General features: G+C 43.2%; 1 protein-coding gene across 1 annotated transcript in view; it reads right to left on the minus strand.

The window, feature by feature from the left end:
- The window catches only part of EPHA5 (EPH receptor A5), a 196,769-nt gene that overhangs the window by 78,514 nt on the left and 103,326 nt on the right, over positions 1-14,929 (minus strand). Inside the window, exon 5 of the mRNA XM_015861732.3 lies at positions 9,612-9,947. Coding sequence (XP_015717218.2) covers positions 9,612-9,947 — 336 coding nt within the window. The remainder of the gene's footprint in view (positions 1-9,611; positions 9,948-14,929) is intronic.

A 14,929-nucleotide genomic window follows, 5' to 3' on the forward strand; every position in this document is an offset into this window, starting at 1 on the left:
GGGATGCCTCCAAACTCAATGGGCATGCAGGTTTGCTTTTGGAAATATGGCCATGTATAAGCTGAGCTCCTGAGCAGAGGGTCTTTTCCAATCATTTGACCTGTCCTCAGACCACAAATACACAGGGTAGATTTTGCCAGATGCTTAACATTTTGTGTTTTACTTCCCATCCATTGTCATGAGGCAGCTCTCCCTTAAAGGCTTGTTCAAGCTGAAGCACTTACTCCATGGGGCCAGCATGCTCTGTGCTTCTCACAGAGAAGCACATTGGCCTGGCTTGCTGCATTGCAGCACAAAAATCCCTCGCCTGGTGCCTGCTCACTGCAGGCCTGGACCAATACCACTGCAGCACTGGGTGTTGTGCAGCAGTTTGGACAGGGCCTTTTGATCAGACCCCATATTTATAAAATTATCAATCTTGAAGAAGGCGGCAAGTAAATAAATAATGCTGCTTTCCTTCTGGTGATTTCTATTGTACTGATCTAACCAGAAATCCCATTAGTTACTTGCTTTGATCAGAACTATTCCTCCAGGATCAGGAGATGCAGAAAGCATTCCACCATGCCAGCAAATGAGTACATCTGAAGCGTGCTTTAATTAAAGCTTTCAAACCCTGAGCTTTTTGCAGTATTTGCATGTACCTGAACTTTGGCCCAGCTGCTCTCAGGGAAATAGAGTTTATTGTTCAGATGCCTGTCACCTTGGAACTGCTTTCAGCTCTCTCGATAGAGCTCTGCAGCCTCAAAGGAGGAGAGAGTGCAGGTTGGAATAAAGCACAACCAGCCTAGGCTCTGCTATTACATTAACCCTTAGCAAGAAATTTCAGTGCTAGAAGTAGCATTTCAGATGTTTTTCCAGCAACAAGCAAGGGGCAATTAGCTTTTGAAGTGTACTGTACCAACAACCACAAAAGGAGATCTGGAAAAATCTTTACGCCCTTGCTGAATTGCACTTCTCCAATAACAAGCAATTCAGGAGAGAAAAGCATTTCAACCTATGCAATGCTGTAAAATCCTGAGCAGGAGGCTGTAATTCATTCACATTGCAAGCTGGAGCTCAGGTTGGATACAGTGAGATCCTTCCTAAGATGCATGAGCCAGCCTGCTCCAGGGGAGGGGGGGCAGACACCAGATGAATCAGCAATAAGAGGAAGCAAACAAGAGGAAAAACCCAGTCATGTGAACAAATAAATAGATAAATTACAACCTGAATATTAAAGTGACCCACCTTGATAAGACATGCTGCAGGACTGGAAGCCCTCTTTGGACGCAGGACCTGCTAGCATGCTGCTGTGTGCTTTCTTACAGCTTCACATTCATTTGCATTCTTATCATCACTAGAGTTTCACAGGAAAGAAAAGAAGTACTGTGCAGTTGCTACACCGTGAATGGCATTCCTGTACCACAGCTCACTCAGTGCATAAGGACTGAAACTCATATGCTTCCAACTACTCTGACTTCTGCACTGTCATATTTAACTTTTGAGGAAGATTACTATAAAGAGCTTACGTGGTATGTTAAAGATACGGCAGCCAGAGAGCAAATGGGACATCTATTAAATACCTACTAGTCCCCTGCTATTTATTTAGCAGCTCTGAAAATATTTTTACAGTCTTTTTTTGGCTATTTTTGAGCCTTGGTATCATAAAAGCACTTTGAGAAATGTCATCTATGCAGGCTGCTAAAATTGTGAAATTACTTTTAGTGCTAAAATCAGAGAATTAACGTATCACACAAAGGAATTATCAGCTTGCAGATGGAGACTAAAGAGCTGAATAGGATCTTATTAGCAGTAAAATTCAGAAGCTGCATTCAAAAAAAAATCTATACATTGATGTCATCTGGGCAGCAAAATCATTTTGGATGCTTTACTTTTGCTCTCTGCCAAGTACTGTGCTCAGCGCAACACAAAGAACTCCTTGGCCCCTAAGACTGCGTTTTAAGGTGATTAGAATTAGATTAATATAAGATTACTTGGTAATTCTTTAAAAGAATGCCAGCAAAATGGGAAATAAAATTTTAAAGCAGCTTTCTCACTCATGCAATATAACATCAAGGGTGCTCTGCAAAAACATGAGCTTCATATGGCTCTGACCTTGTGAAGCTTTCATGCTCAGCTTTTAGTGTGGGAAAAGAATATCTAATTTCAGCACAGGCTGCTCTGTGCTCTTTCAAAAATCCCAGCATTTGCACCTGATGCACTGCTAACAACCCAGACTGGGGATGCCCAGCCTCTGCTATGGCTGCCCAGGTCTAAGGTTTCACTGCTGATGGCTTTGGAGTTAGGTGGGAAATAGTGTCAGCCCTGTTGGCTGCAGAACCTCCAGTTGAGTATGTGGCTCTGGGCAGCCTGGTCTAGTGGTTAGCAACCCTGCATGTAACAGGGCGCTTGAAACTAGATGACCATCATGGTCCTTTTCAACCCAGGCCATTCCATGATTCTATGATTTTGGGCAGCTCTCCTTCCCTTATACTCAGCTGTGTGGCACTACTTGGGTGCATCCCACACATGAAGTTTCCTCATGTGTAACCAGGCGTTTGTTTTTTGTAGCTCATGTGACTGTCTCACAAGTGGCATGCTTTGAAGGGAACCCTAACTGCTTTCCTATAAAGATACGCAGTAAGATGAATGAAAAACATATCACATAACATGCAATAAGCAACACTGCCTGAAGTTCATCAGCAGTGTCAAATTTGGGGATTGAGAACTTCAGTGCATTTCTGCCCTTCTTTTAGGGAGAGGGTGGACAACCATTACTTACTATTTTTATTTCCAGCTATACATAATTCAGTGTCAAAAATGGAATGTCTGTCTGCAGATGCAGGAAAATGTTTTTATTTCCTCTTTTAATGTCCTAATATATCAACAGGATTAGTATACTTTTAAGAATAAAAATAATCTTTGAAATTACTCAGAATTAGGTGGGGTTTTTTTTGTTGTTTGTTTGTTTTTAAATTTCAATTAATTCCTTCAATGTTCAGGTATGTGTTTCTCATATTCTAAGTATAATAAAAATGCTTACACCAAACTATGAGAAAGTGGCAATTACCACCTGGGGAGTTACACATAAAGCTATAAAATATTCAATTGATCCATAATTCATTTGGTAGCAGACACCCAGCCATCTGGGCTGAGGTGAACTTGCAACTCTGGAATAGGATAGTGACTGAAAAAGATTTTGCATTCAGAATGAATGCAGCCACTAAAAAACAAAAGCAAAAAAGACAAAAAACAACCCACAGACCTTTTGTGCATCACCGGTTTTCAGGCTTTACTTTTCTCTAACTACCTACAATTGCTATAACTACATGCAACCATGCTTCAAAGATAAAGTAAATTCAATGAAGGACAGCCTGGTTGTCACAAAACTGCCACTGATTGCCTCTGCTGGTGTTACGTGCACTTATCTTCTTACACTATTTAGGTTTCTACCTACATAAAATACTTGATGGATAGCATACAGGATAGGATTCCACAAATGAAATTATTTTCCTTGCTCAATCACTCGCTGTAAGCTTGATACATAGCAAAACAGCAAAGCTCCCCAGTGGGCTTGAGATTCAGCTGGAGATAAAAAGTCGAAGAGCATAAAAGGCAGACTTCTCAAGAACACCCAGACTTTGAAGCCATAGTGGGCATTTTTTCCCACTGCAATCAAGTGGGAAAAACTCCAGCAATTTCAAGAGATGAAGCAAGGGCTGGGCTGAGAACCACTCAAAATTTCTCTGCGGACTTAACTGCCACATGAAAGGATGGATGGAAGATCCTTCCTCTCAGAGAATAAAGCCCGAACACCTGTTTTCCAACACAGAAACCCTCCCAACAAGGCAGAAGGTGGTCTCCAAGGCAGTACCCATTATGCTTCTATTTATTAAAATATCCCTGTATCAGTCCATAGTGGTTTGCAAGACAACGTTTTGCTTTCAGGAGTGTGCAATTTAAGTTAAATGGTGAGTTCTTAATACCTGCGTTAATACAGTGGAAGCTAGTGCAGCATCTCTAAATGACAGTGATTTCCAAATAAGCATCTAATTGCAAGTCTTAAACCTTCTATTTTTGCCACTAAAAGCTCATCTCTGACCAACGTGAATTTAAAGCATAGCTTAAACTATCAGACATACCAAATTCATATTGAATTGCCTGCAGCTGCTAAAATTTTCTTGGAGTTCATAAAATGATTAGACAAATTCATGGAAGAAAAATCCATTAAGGGCTATAAAGTACAAAGAGAGTCTCCCAGGAGGTTTGGGAGCACACTATGGAAACATTAGTGTGCCTTGTGCTCACACCTTTTTTATGGCATCCACTGTCCAGAAGATGATGCACCTCAATGGATCGAGTACTGTAACAACTGACATTTACAGCTGAGCTCTGCTCAGCAGCCTGGCTGTGGAAAAGGACTTTCAGAGAAATAAGCATGCATTTAAGCTTTTGCAGGCCTTAGGCTTGAAGTTCTGGTTACAAAGCAGAGTTGCAAAATGAGTCTTGCTTCCTGTGTGAGACAGTCACATACAATATGCTGCACTTACTGGAAAATCCTCTTGGAAATGTTTTGTTTTTCCTAAAGAAAATAAGCAAGCTGCTCCCCTCTGCGGGACAAACCAAGCAAGCTGGTGAGACATGCAATTTGTCAGAATGAGACCCTGAACCTTATAGGTCTTGAACTGGACCTTTCCCAAAGGCAATTTCAGAGAACACAGCTTCCCAATGCATTGAGTACTGCCATCTACTTGCCTCATTTTCTGGTATGTTCTTCTCAGGGTGTGAGGAGCTGCAGTCTGACTCTTTCAAGAGCATGCAGTTGTTGACCTAAGATTGTAACAAACCCTACACTGTAGGTTTCCTTTTTCAAACTGCACCTTGCTGCTTTTCAAAGGCTGGTTCATCCTGAGTGCTAAGGAAAATCTCTTCTCTTTTGCTCCTTGCAACTGCAGTGTCACAGTCTGCATAGTCAGAGTGAGGGTCATGGCTCTCAGTGCACCTCTCTGCTCCTGACAGCTTTCTAGCTGCTCCAAGCATTTACCATTTTCTTTTGGTCAAGGAAGAACCTGGCACGGCTTCCCAGGCAGCAGCATGGGTTGTCAGGTCCCGTCCTCCAACATCTTTGCTTAAAGATCACTGCAGCACCACAGGACACAACTTGTATCTCTGTTTTGGCCTCAGGCATGCAGGTTTCTTGAAGCATTAGACACACAAACTCCTCCAAGCACATCCAGACCTTTCCTCCCCCTTTTCCCCAAAAGGCGTGAAAATACCATACAGGTCACAGAGTTGGACTGAATGCTGATTTCCAGCTTTTCAAGTAGAAAACGGGCTTATCTGAAAACACACACACACAGAAAAAAGGTCTTCAAATATAAAGTGTCCATGGCATGTGAGGAATCAGCGAAAGAACTGCCCCAATCCTGGGCCCCCCACCTCTTGCCCATGTCCAGCATGGATGATGCTAGAAATGAAAGGCAAAAAAAACTGCTCCACTGTTTAGGTTGGCTACAACTGGTTTTAAGCCCAGAAGGGTTTTTAATGCTGTGCCTTCCCACTGTGTGTGTGGATGATGATACAATGGGCAAACAGGCAACCATGAATCACAACCACTTGCTCCCTACAGGGCCATTACAAGATACACATCCCTGAGCGAGAATTCATGGTAGGTGCCTTCTGTGCACAGGGCAGATAAGATGAAAGACCTCAGGGGAGATGCACATCTTTGTCTAGAATGATAGCATTACTTAATCACCCAGCTTGGTGAAATCTCTAAGAATAAACATCATACATTGTCATGTGAAAAGCCAACTTCAGTATTAGCAGCACCGGCAGACTGCTCTCTGGAAATAGTGTTGAAATGGTCATTAGGTGGCAATTTCAAAAAGATAAGAATTTGAGTAAAACCACCAACATGAAAAGGAAGGCTAACTTAATCCTGTTGTTGCCAGTTATGAATTATTCACTGGGTTCCAGCCCATGTGTATGAGGCACACTTTCTAATGCATTCAGACCACATTACAGATGGCTCCGTGCCATCTGTGCCGAGAACTCCCATGTGTGCTTATTTTACAGCTGTCCCAGTGGGGACAACCATGCTCTGGCCAATCCACACAAGGTTTCTTGACTCTTGAATCCAAGAAATGCCCTCTACTTGCACTATCAGAAATAGATGGTCTAACTGCATGGCGGGCAGGGACAGAGTACTTAGACCTGAGGAGGGACCTGCACCAGATATTTAGGAGGTGTAGGAAGAGAAAGGAGAGGCATAAAGAGTCCTCTTTTTTGCCTCCTGCAGCTTTGAGGTGTCATGGTGGAGGTCAGTGCAGTTTCCACCTTTCCTGACTGGCTGCATTGTTCAACCATTCCAGATCCATGAAGGTATCTAGTAGAAAACACCTGCAAACTCACAGAGAAATAACAAAGGCTTGGGGATCAGCAAGGAAAAGAAGGTTGTGACAGGGGAATCACTACTCGGATGGAGGACACTGAATCCAATATAGACTGATCCCATCCCAGATACCATCACATCCCTGGGGAAGTGTGCTCATCTGCCTCATTTGTGCATAAAGATTATTTCTCTCTTACTTCTAAACTTGATTTCAAAAGTTTGGAGGAAAATTACATCAGACTGTGAATGCCAGACTGACTGCCAGTGCCAGTTCTTTTTATCGTTATTTCAAATTGGGGAGAGAAGGAAGGGGAACAAATTAGTTTGGAGAGGAACACATTTTCCTCAGGAAGCAATCCCTTCAAGAACCCAAACCAGACACAGTTTCTACTGCCAAAAGCTCCCATGCATTGAAGACTCAGCACAGCCAACATCCTGCTGCTTGCACATTCTCTGCAGTCCTGAAATTAGCATGTTTTTTCTTGGTGGCCAAAGCCAAAACAGCAAAATAAATCCTGGCATTTCCCTACAGAACTGGGTTAGTGTCTACCAGCCAGCAGGCCTCAAACAGCTAGACCTAACCCATGGCAGAAATGTTTTCATTTTCCACAGCATGCAGTTCTTGTTCTCCTATTGCTGCAGTTGGCCCTGTAACACTACCTGTTCTTTAGTGACTTTCTACTTAATCATACCAGCCTTCATAGAAATGTAATCACACAGGCAGAAAATCCATGTGAGAGAAAGAATGGGTCCACAGAGCAGCATCTCTTGGTGCTGGTTTCCTGTGGAGATGAGGCTGCTGAGACCCTGCTGAAGCCCCATGTGCTGTGCCTGCTTTGATTTGAGAGAACAGCTAAAGGTGAGGCTCTTTCAGAGATATCTAGCACCTCTGGTTATGGCCAACCATAGACCACTCGGCCTGCACACCTCCATTACTAACACCAAAGGACATTTTTCAGATGAACCTATATAAAACAGATAGCCACTTTCCACACGTGCATATGATTTGCCCAATCCTTGTCTATAGCCGCTTTGTTTCTGGCACAAAGTGACTGTCATCCCAGGGAGTGCCCAGAGAGCAGAGAGCAAGGAAGATTACTGAGAAACATGTTTGATGCAGAAATTGTACAGCTCAAACAAACAAGCCTGGCTCTCTTTTTATAATGAACTGGGTGGGACCAGCTCCAGCAACAACAAAATCCCCTGCACAATCCCTGTGGATGATGGGTGGACTCTGCAAGCACCTCCTATTGACTCAAACACAAGAGTATACAGATGCCATTTGAATGCTACACAGCTCATTAAACACTTGTGGCTTGATCCATTAGTACTACTCTTGCCTATGTCTCCCCTAGTTGCGTTGCACCTCTGCAAGGGTAGCACAGAGACTAAACCAGAAGCTAAACTTACCCACTGTCTTTAACAGGAGTTGTATTTATCACATGAAACCAACAGGTCTACCGTTTCCTAAAATTGATCTTCCAGTACAAAGCTGTAGGCAATACCTGTGCAAGGGAGGCTTGAGACACAAGAAGCCAGCTATGCAGATAAATCTAGCTGCAACTATCAGGAATTTGGCACGTAACTCAGAACAGAGCCATGTCCTCCCAGACAGAAGTGATCAGCAATGTGACATCTTCTCTCATAAAGCTACATTTACAGAGGGTTATGTGGATTTAATTCCATATATCAGGGAAAAAGTAACGCCAGCAATGAAATGCTAATACAAGCCCACTAACAAGAAAATACTTTTATTTTTTTTTCCAGCAGTAGTTACTGGCAGCAACCTTCCCAGTAGGAGGACAACAGTAAACAGCATTAGGACCAAGATTCCCACTGATCTGCACTAAACAGGTGCCTCCAACAGGTGTCATACTGCCATCCACTGAAGCTCCTCTGGAAGATTCCTTGCTATATCCATTAGCAGTGAGCAGTAACCCCAGCATGCCTTTATCTGCTCTCCCTGAAATATATCTGAACAATTTGTCCAACATTTTGACAATTCAGTCTAATTATCTGGGCAGGTATCTGAGAAAGTCCAATACAATCACATTCTCACTGCTGGCAGCCAAGCCCACACATGTATACCTGAGCAGCAGGAATGAAATGCAGTCCTGCTCCAGCTAACTCGTTTCTGCTTCACAGTGAGGATCTGCCAATCTCCATCTAGCTGTTACTCTACATATCACACCACATTTCCTGGCTAAATCTTCGTAAGAAGAAGGCAAGCACTGGATCCTCTGATCAGGCAGCACAGTCTACAAGGTCTCAAATTCTACTAATTCAGGCTCCTTCGTGGGGTCCACAGCAGGCAAGTGCCACTGGGGGCCTTAATTTAAGTAGCGGGAAGCAAAATAAGTAGGCAGTAGGAAAGAACTTAAAACACAGAGCATACAAGAGACTAAAAGAGAATGGAAATGTATGTGTATGGGCGGGTTCTCTGGGTCTTAGAGAAGTTATGTGATGTGCCTGATGTGTTGATGTGCACAGAAAAAGTAGTAATGTTTTTCTCTCCGATCACACCTCCAAATGACAAGTGACAATGTCAACTCCACGCCTGCCTGTGTTCAAGGCACAGGGTTCTGAAGCGCCAAAGCAGCTTGCCCCAAACACAGCAGTTTTTTTTTCTCTCTCTAGGCTTCCAAAGGGATGGCAGGCAAATCTGAGCTCTAGACAAAGGAACAAACCAATATACTAGATCTGTCTGCACAGTACAAAGCCAATGACACAGTATGCAATGACATCTCAGTCCTACCTCATTGGAGATGCAGTGACACTGCACTGTATGTCACAATGCAGGAGAGGAACTGATTTTCCTGAAGTCGCTCAAGACTATTTTCTTAGGGTAAGCATAAAGTTTGGTTGTTTTAGGCCACTGACATGTGGAGTCAAAATGAACTCTTAGGGACTGCCCTTTCCCGACAAGAGAGGTAATTATATTCCCTCTGTTTTAGTGAGCAGATACATAGAACTGCAAAGTGGTGGGAACTCCAAGTTGCTACTTAGTATAACAGAAAAAAGCCACAGATGCTACATGTGTCCTGCTGAAAGCAAACACGTTGAAGACTACGGTATAGCCTGCAAGACACAACCACCCCACCACCCAACATATTCAAAAGGTCCACAGTCCAGCCCTACATGTGGGGGATTTCCACCCATTTCAAGCAGAAGCCCTCAATGGGTCTGACTTGCTCAGGCGCCCACCCCAGACATTTTCCCAGGTTGAAGATCCACTTACCTGCCTGGTTTGTGGTTACATTTACAGACACAAACTGTCGGGCTCCAGGGTTCTGGTCGGACACTCCATTCACTGCCTCAATTTCAAAGGTATAGTTTGTATGAGCAAGCAGATCCACCATCATGACAGAGGTGTTTTTCAGGCCGGTTTGCTGGGGGAGGTACCTGACATGACTGCCACATGCCTCGCACAGACCTGAGTGTGAGTTGCACTTCTTGCATGCAATATAATAAGACACATCTTTCCTTCCACCAGTATCAGCAGGGGGAATCCATTCCAGAAAGACACTAGTCTCGTTAACATTTGAGATGGCACTCCGGGGAGCAGAGGGGGGTCCTGGTTTGCAAAGTGAGAAAAACACATGGTAAAAACAGTATTATCAGTCATCCTGCTCTCTACTACTCTTTGGTTGAAAAGAGATGCTGTGTTGCTCGTGTGCCAAAAAGCACACAGACACTTTGCAGCAACAGCTAAAGAAGACAGAAGATGGGGATTCAAGCTTTCCCACCTTACCTTAAGGGGTTTGTGTTGGGACACAGCCATCTCTAAGTGAGGGCAAGACACGGGTCTGGCTCAAAAATAATAATGACAGCACATTTCATACTGGGGCATTGCACCTGGTATTCTCTTTGTTCTGCTTGTTAAGGGAGCTGCAAATCTTTGCTCTGTCCAAGTCAATTTTGGCTTACCTGGGAGGCAAGGTTCCCCATTCTTGCCCCAGTGCCCCTGTGTTACTAGCCTTAAAAAAGCCTTAAAAAAGATACATACTGGTGTATTCCCACTACTCTGTCAATTCAGACACTGAATTCTATCCATCCACCCACCTCTGCCAATTAGCTCTTTGGCAACAGTAAAACCTAGGTCTGGGCATCCAAATCATACCTAAGCAAGCCACTCTATGTACCTCAAAGCAGATGGTAATCTACACAGGCCACTGGAAACACAGCCATATCTTGGCTACTCAACAGCAGCCTTCGTGGTCCCTGCCAAGCTCTCAGCACTAGCACGGTTGGTTAGTCACACTGTGCTTGCTTATTTTGCCAAGCCTCCACACTCAGTATATGTGAGTATGGCACTGGCAATGCTATCTAAGGAGGAACAGCTGTTGTGGAACTATCAGAGCTCCTGCAGATGTGGTCTGGTTTTCCTTCATCCTGCTGGGAGAGGCTGTGGCTGGGCAAAGAAAGCTGCATTACATGCTCAGGTCGCAATTTCCAAAAGCAGTTCCCAATTCAGCAGGTGGCTGTGCTGCCCATCTGAAGACATCCTCAATACCACTTACATGCTGAAGGTGCTGGCATGCACCTTTCCAAAAATCAGAGGCAACTGACAGTGTGCATTATCACCAGTTAGTCCTGCAACCCCTGGCACTGCTCTGTAGGTGTCTCCCAGTGAGATGAGCAGGACAGCCCAGGCAGGTCTCTCAGCTCAGAGGCCACAGCCAACTTGAAATGCTCACGCTTCACCCAATCTAACCATCTGGCGAGGAAAAGGGAAACAGTGCCCAGAAAATATTTTGAGAAACTTTTTGTTTTAATAGACTTGGAGATGAAGGGCAAGCTGACGATACGCCCTAAAGACAATGTGAAAGGATAGCAAGAATCTCATGCAAGTGACTAGCATGGAGAAACTGATCAAAGAAATGAGGGACAGGTTTTAGTGGCAGCATTACCAGAAGCTATAGAGCTAAGACTGGGATTTTTCCAAGAAGGCAGACAACTGAAGGCAACAGCCTCCTGCACAATTTGAATGAAGTCATCAAAACCCATGAGCAACTCCTTGAAAAGAGCCTGTCAGCTGGTTTTATCAGCCAGAAACCCATACAAATTTAACAGCCTGTCTTAGTCTGTCGTCTTCTAGTTTTGTCGTGATGATTGAATTCAATTTGTTATTTAAAACGGGAAATGTTGCAAAACCAAAGCTACCTTCGGTTTTGCACTATTTTCCCTCCCTACTCCCCTTTTTAAGTCTATAAATTGGTAGTGCTTATGAAACGCTGCAATGATCTCAACTCAAGCTATTCTGATTCAACAAGAAACTCAACGCCAGAGGGAAATAAATATTCCTGATTTATTTATTTATTTATTTTCCTTCTGAAAAAAAGAGTCAAAGACCAAAGCTAGGTTAGTTAAGGAAATGGCAGCTCAGCTTTGTCAGAGATACACTGCATTTTCTGACCTATGCATGAAAACTGTTTGCTTATGTGGAAAGTAAGCAGGTTGCTAGCTTTGGTCCATATCCCTTTGGGTAGGGCTGGAAGGAGATCACCTCCCAGGGAGATGGATGCAGTGAGGAGATGCAGTGAGTGCCCTGGCTGCCAGCTATCTGTGCACACTGAATTAAAGCTGAGGGCCTACTTGCTGCCATGGCCCAGGTGAAGCACGGACTCAGGTCTGAGGAGCAGAAGCTTAACAGCAGCCATGCCAGCAACTCCCAGCGAAGCCAGGATGTTCCTCTGTAAGAGGACCACAACAACAGCTTCACATTGGTATAAATGGGGAAGAAGTACCCCCTCCCTGGGCAGAAGGCAGCTGAGGGAGCTGATGCGTACTGGTGGCAGAGCTGGTCCTGCCCAGGCTGAGCATTCCTACAAGTCGCCTCTTGCCAGTAGCACCACGGGGGGACAGTGCTGGTTAGCTAATGACACCACAGGACAGCAGCAGTCAGAACTATTTTCTGGCCTCTCATCCTCATACTGATATAATGGGAGCTATGAAATCCATCTCAAGAGCTGTGTGGAGTTATATCCACTGCACTCAGGGTTTTTTTTACTGGTTAAATTGTCCGATCTTTCCTTCTGCTGGATGAATGCACTTTCACTGCTACCAGTACTCTAAGAGAAAAATAAAAGAACTCAGACACAACCCCCCCCCCCTCCAAAAAAAAAAACCCAACCCACAAAAAACATTTACTGGACAACATGCCTTTAACAGGGGATAAATAATCACTTTTGTAAAGGCAGCGGAGGTTTGTACTTGCTTTGCACAGAAGAGTCAACTGCTCTTCTTGATGACTTAAAAACACACTTTGAAGATAGTGGGAATGGGTAACCTGTAAAATTAGCATTCTCAGAGGGGCTCTCAGAAAGGTCTTTAGCTGTCTGCACATATCTAACAGGACCTGCCTGAAGAATCCTAAAACTGCACATGAGTAAAGCTTTGGAAAATCTCAGCTGGGAGAACAAACCAGTGTTTTAGCTTCTGAAAAGGTGGGGCCCTAGATCTGTTAAGAAGCTCTGTTTTCATTTATAACTTCCCTTCGTTGAAGAAGAACATATTCGTCTTTGCCTTTTTTTTTTTTTTTTTTAATTTGTTGAAGATATGATTTTCCTTGATGGCCAGCTAACCTGTTGTTTGCTGATATGCATACTTTTAAAAAATAACTCGAGAGAGAAATTTCCCCTAAGACACAAATATGTATTTTATATACATATGTGTGTGTACACAGAGTTTGAGAACAGAATGTTACACCAAACACTACAAAAACATCAGTGCATCCCATAAATCACACTCCTCCTTCTATGTTTTTTGTGCCATTCACCTTCACTCATACTTTCTCTGTATACTTTGAACTACAATAGGATTAATCATCAGAGATGGGAGAGGGGAAAATGAGTGCAAAATTGTATGTTTTCATTTTAAACTGTTCTTCTGCAAGAACTGAATTTAGGACTACTTATCAAGAAGAAATCGAGCTCAAAAACTTTGTGGGAGATACATATAACAATACTAAGAATTCTCAAAAGCCTGTCAGGACCAAATATTTTTTGTTTGATGGTAACATCTCTTTTGGACCGCATCACAGCTCTATAAATTTAAAAACTGCCAAGCATTACTTATAAAACATGCTTAAGGAACTGGTATGTATTGGTGTTGCGTCCCCTACCTTATGCTTATCTGAACAGTTGACAGTGGTCTAGCAGTTTTCTTTTGCAATGGTGGTAGTGGTGGAGAGACTCTTGGCATCTTGAATGCAAAAGGCATTAACTTTAAATTAAGAAAATGTGATTTTATAGCTACACCAACTGGCATGGGGACCTTGCAGGTGTAGAGCTGGAAACAAACATTGATGTGTTCTCTAAAATTAACTAGATTTCAAGTTGAGGGAATTCTATGAATATTATTAACTTCTGCTGTAATAAATAATAGAAACATTCACAAAACTTAACAGTGTTTTCCTGTCCATCATGACTTCAGTCCGTCTTGCTTGTGTTTCAGTTCATGACAATCCTGCAAATCTTTACAGGATTGGGTTCAAAATGTTAGTGTTCCTACCTACTCTTTACTATCCCTGTCAAAATTTACTTTGTCTGCAACTGAGCTGGGGTAATGCACAGGCTCTCCTTACCACCTCTAGCACAGACACAGCTGGATTAGCACAAAATCCCAAGAAAAAATGTGTAGGACAAGGGAGGGTGACTTAGCACACAGACAGGGCTCAGATGATGCACTCAGCTTTTGGGAGTAGTAAGTATAAATCTCACCAGAGATGCTTCAATACCTTATACTAATGTACCAGTTCACTCTATATGTGGCATAACAGCATCCTCTCAAAGAGTGGGCTAGAAAAGCTAAGCAGTGCCTGGGTCAGCATTAAAACTCTCATTTGCCTCAGAAGCACTCGGTATCCTGCCAAGTCACATCCAAATACAGCTTCACACACCACTGCCTGGACTTTAAACAAGCTTATAGTAAGCTTTCAAAATAATCAATCAAAAATGAAACAATAAAACCCTCAAACAGCAACAAACAAACAAAATCCCAAACTAATCATCAACAACAAAAAACAAACTACCAACAACAAAATAAAACCCAAGTAAACAAAATAAGTAAAAGGAATACCAACCCTACACTATTCATGGCATCATAAATTACAGTCTTTACTTACAGGATTCAGACTGTGCCAGAAACCTCTATGCTCAGGTCATGGGCTTGCATAAATCTCTTCTTCAGGGTTGGTTGCTTCTTCTCTGTGCTAACTCACCAACAGGACTGTGTGGCATTACTCTGCATTGGCTTTGGTTTTGTCTGCTGAAAAGAAGCTGCTTTTGTGTGCCTTTTCAGAGTTCTCCTCTCTTCCCATTTCCCAGTAGCACCAATACTGGTCTTTTCTCTCATTTATCAAAGTTTTTAAAGACATGTTTCAAGGTTAAAATAGCCATCAGGGAGTCCTGTTCTCAGCTTCTCATGCCATAGCCCATCCTAGCCACCACTTTGATGGTACAGTACTGGCCACTGTGACACTGCCTGAGGCTGTCTTCTTCCCTGTAGCACAACTTCAACAGCCATGTGCTTCAAGTTCCTTAACTGGTAAAAGGT

This window comes from Coturnix japonica, chromosome 4, assembly GCF_054131305.1.
Source record: "Coturnix japonica strain WE chromosome 4, WE-NBRP24, whole genome shotgun sequence".
NCBI lineage: Eukaryota > Metazoa > Chordata > Aves > Galliformes > Phasianidae > Coturnix > Coturnix japonica.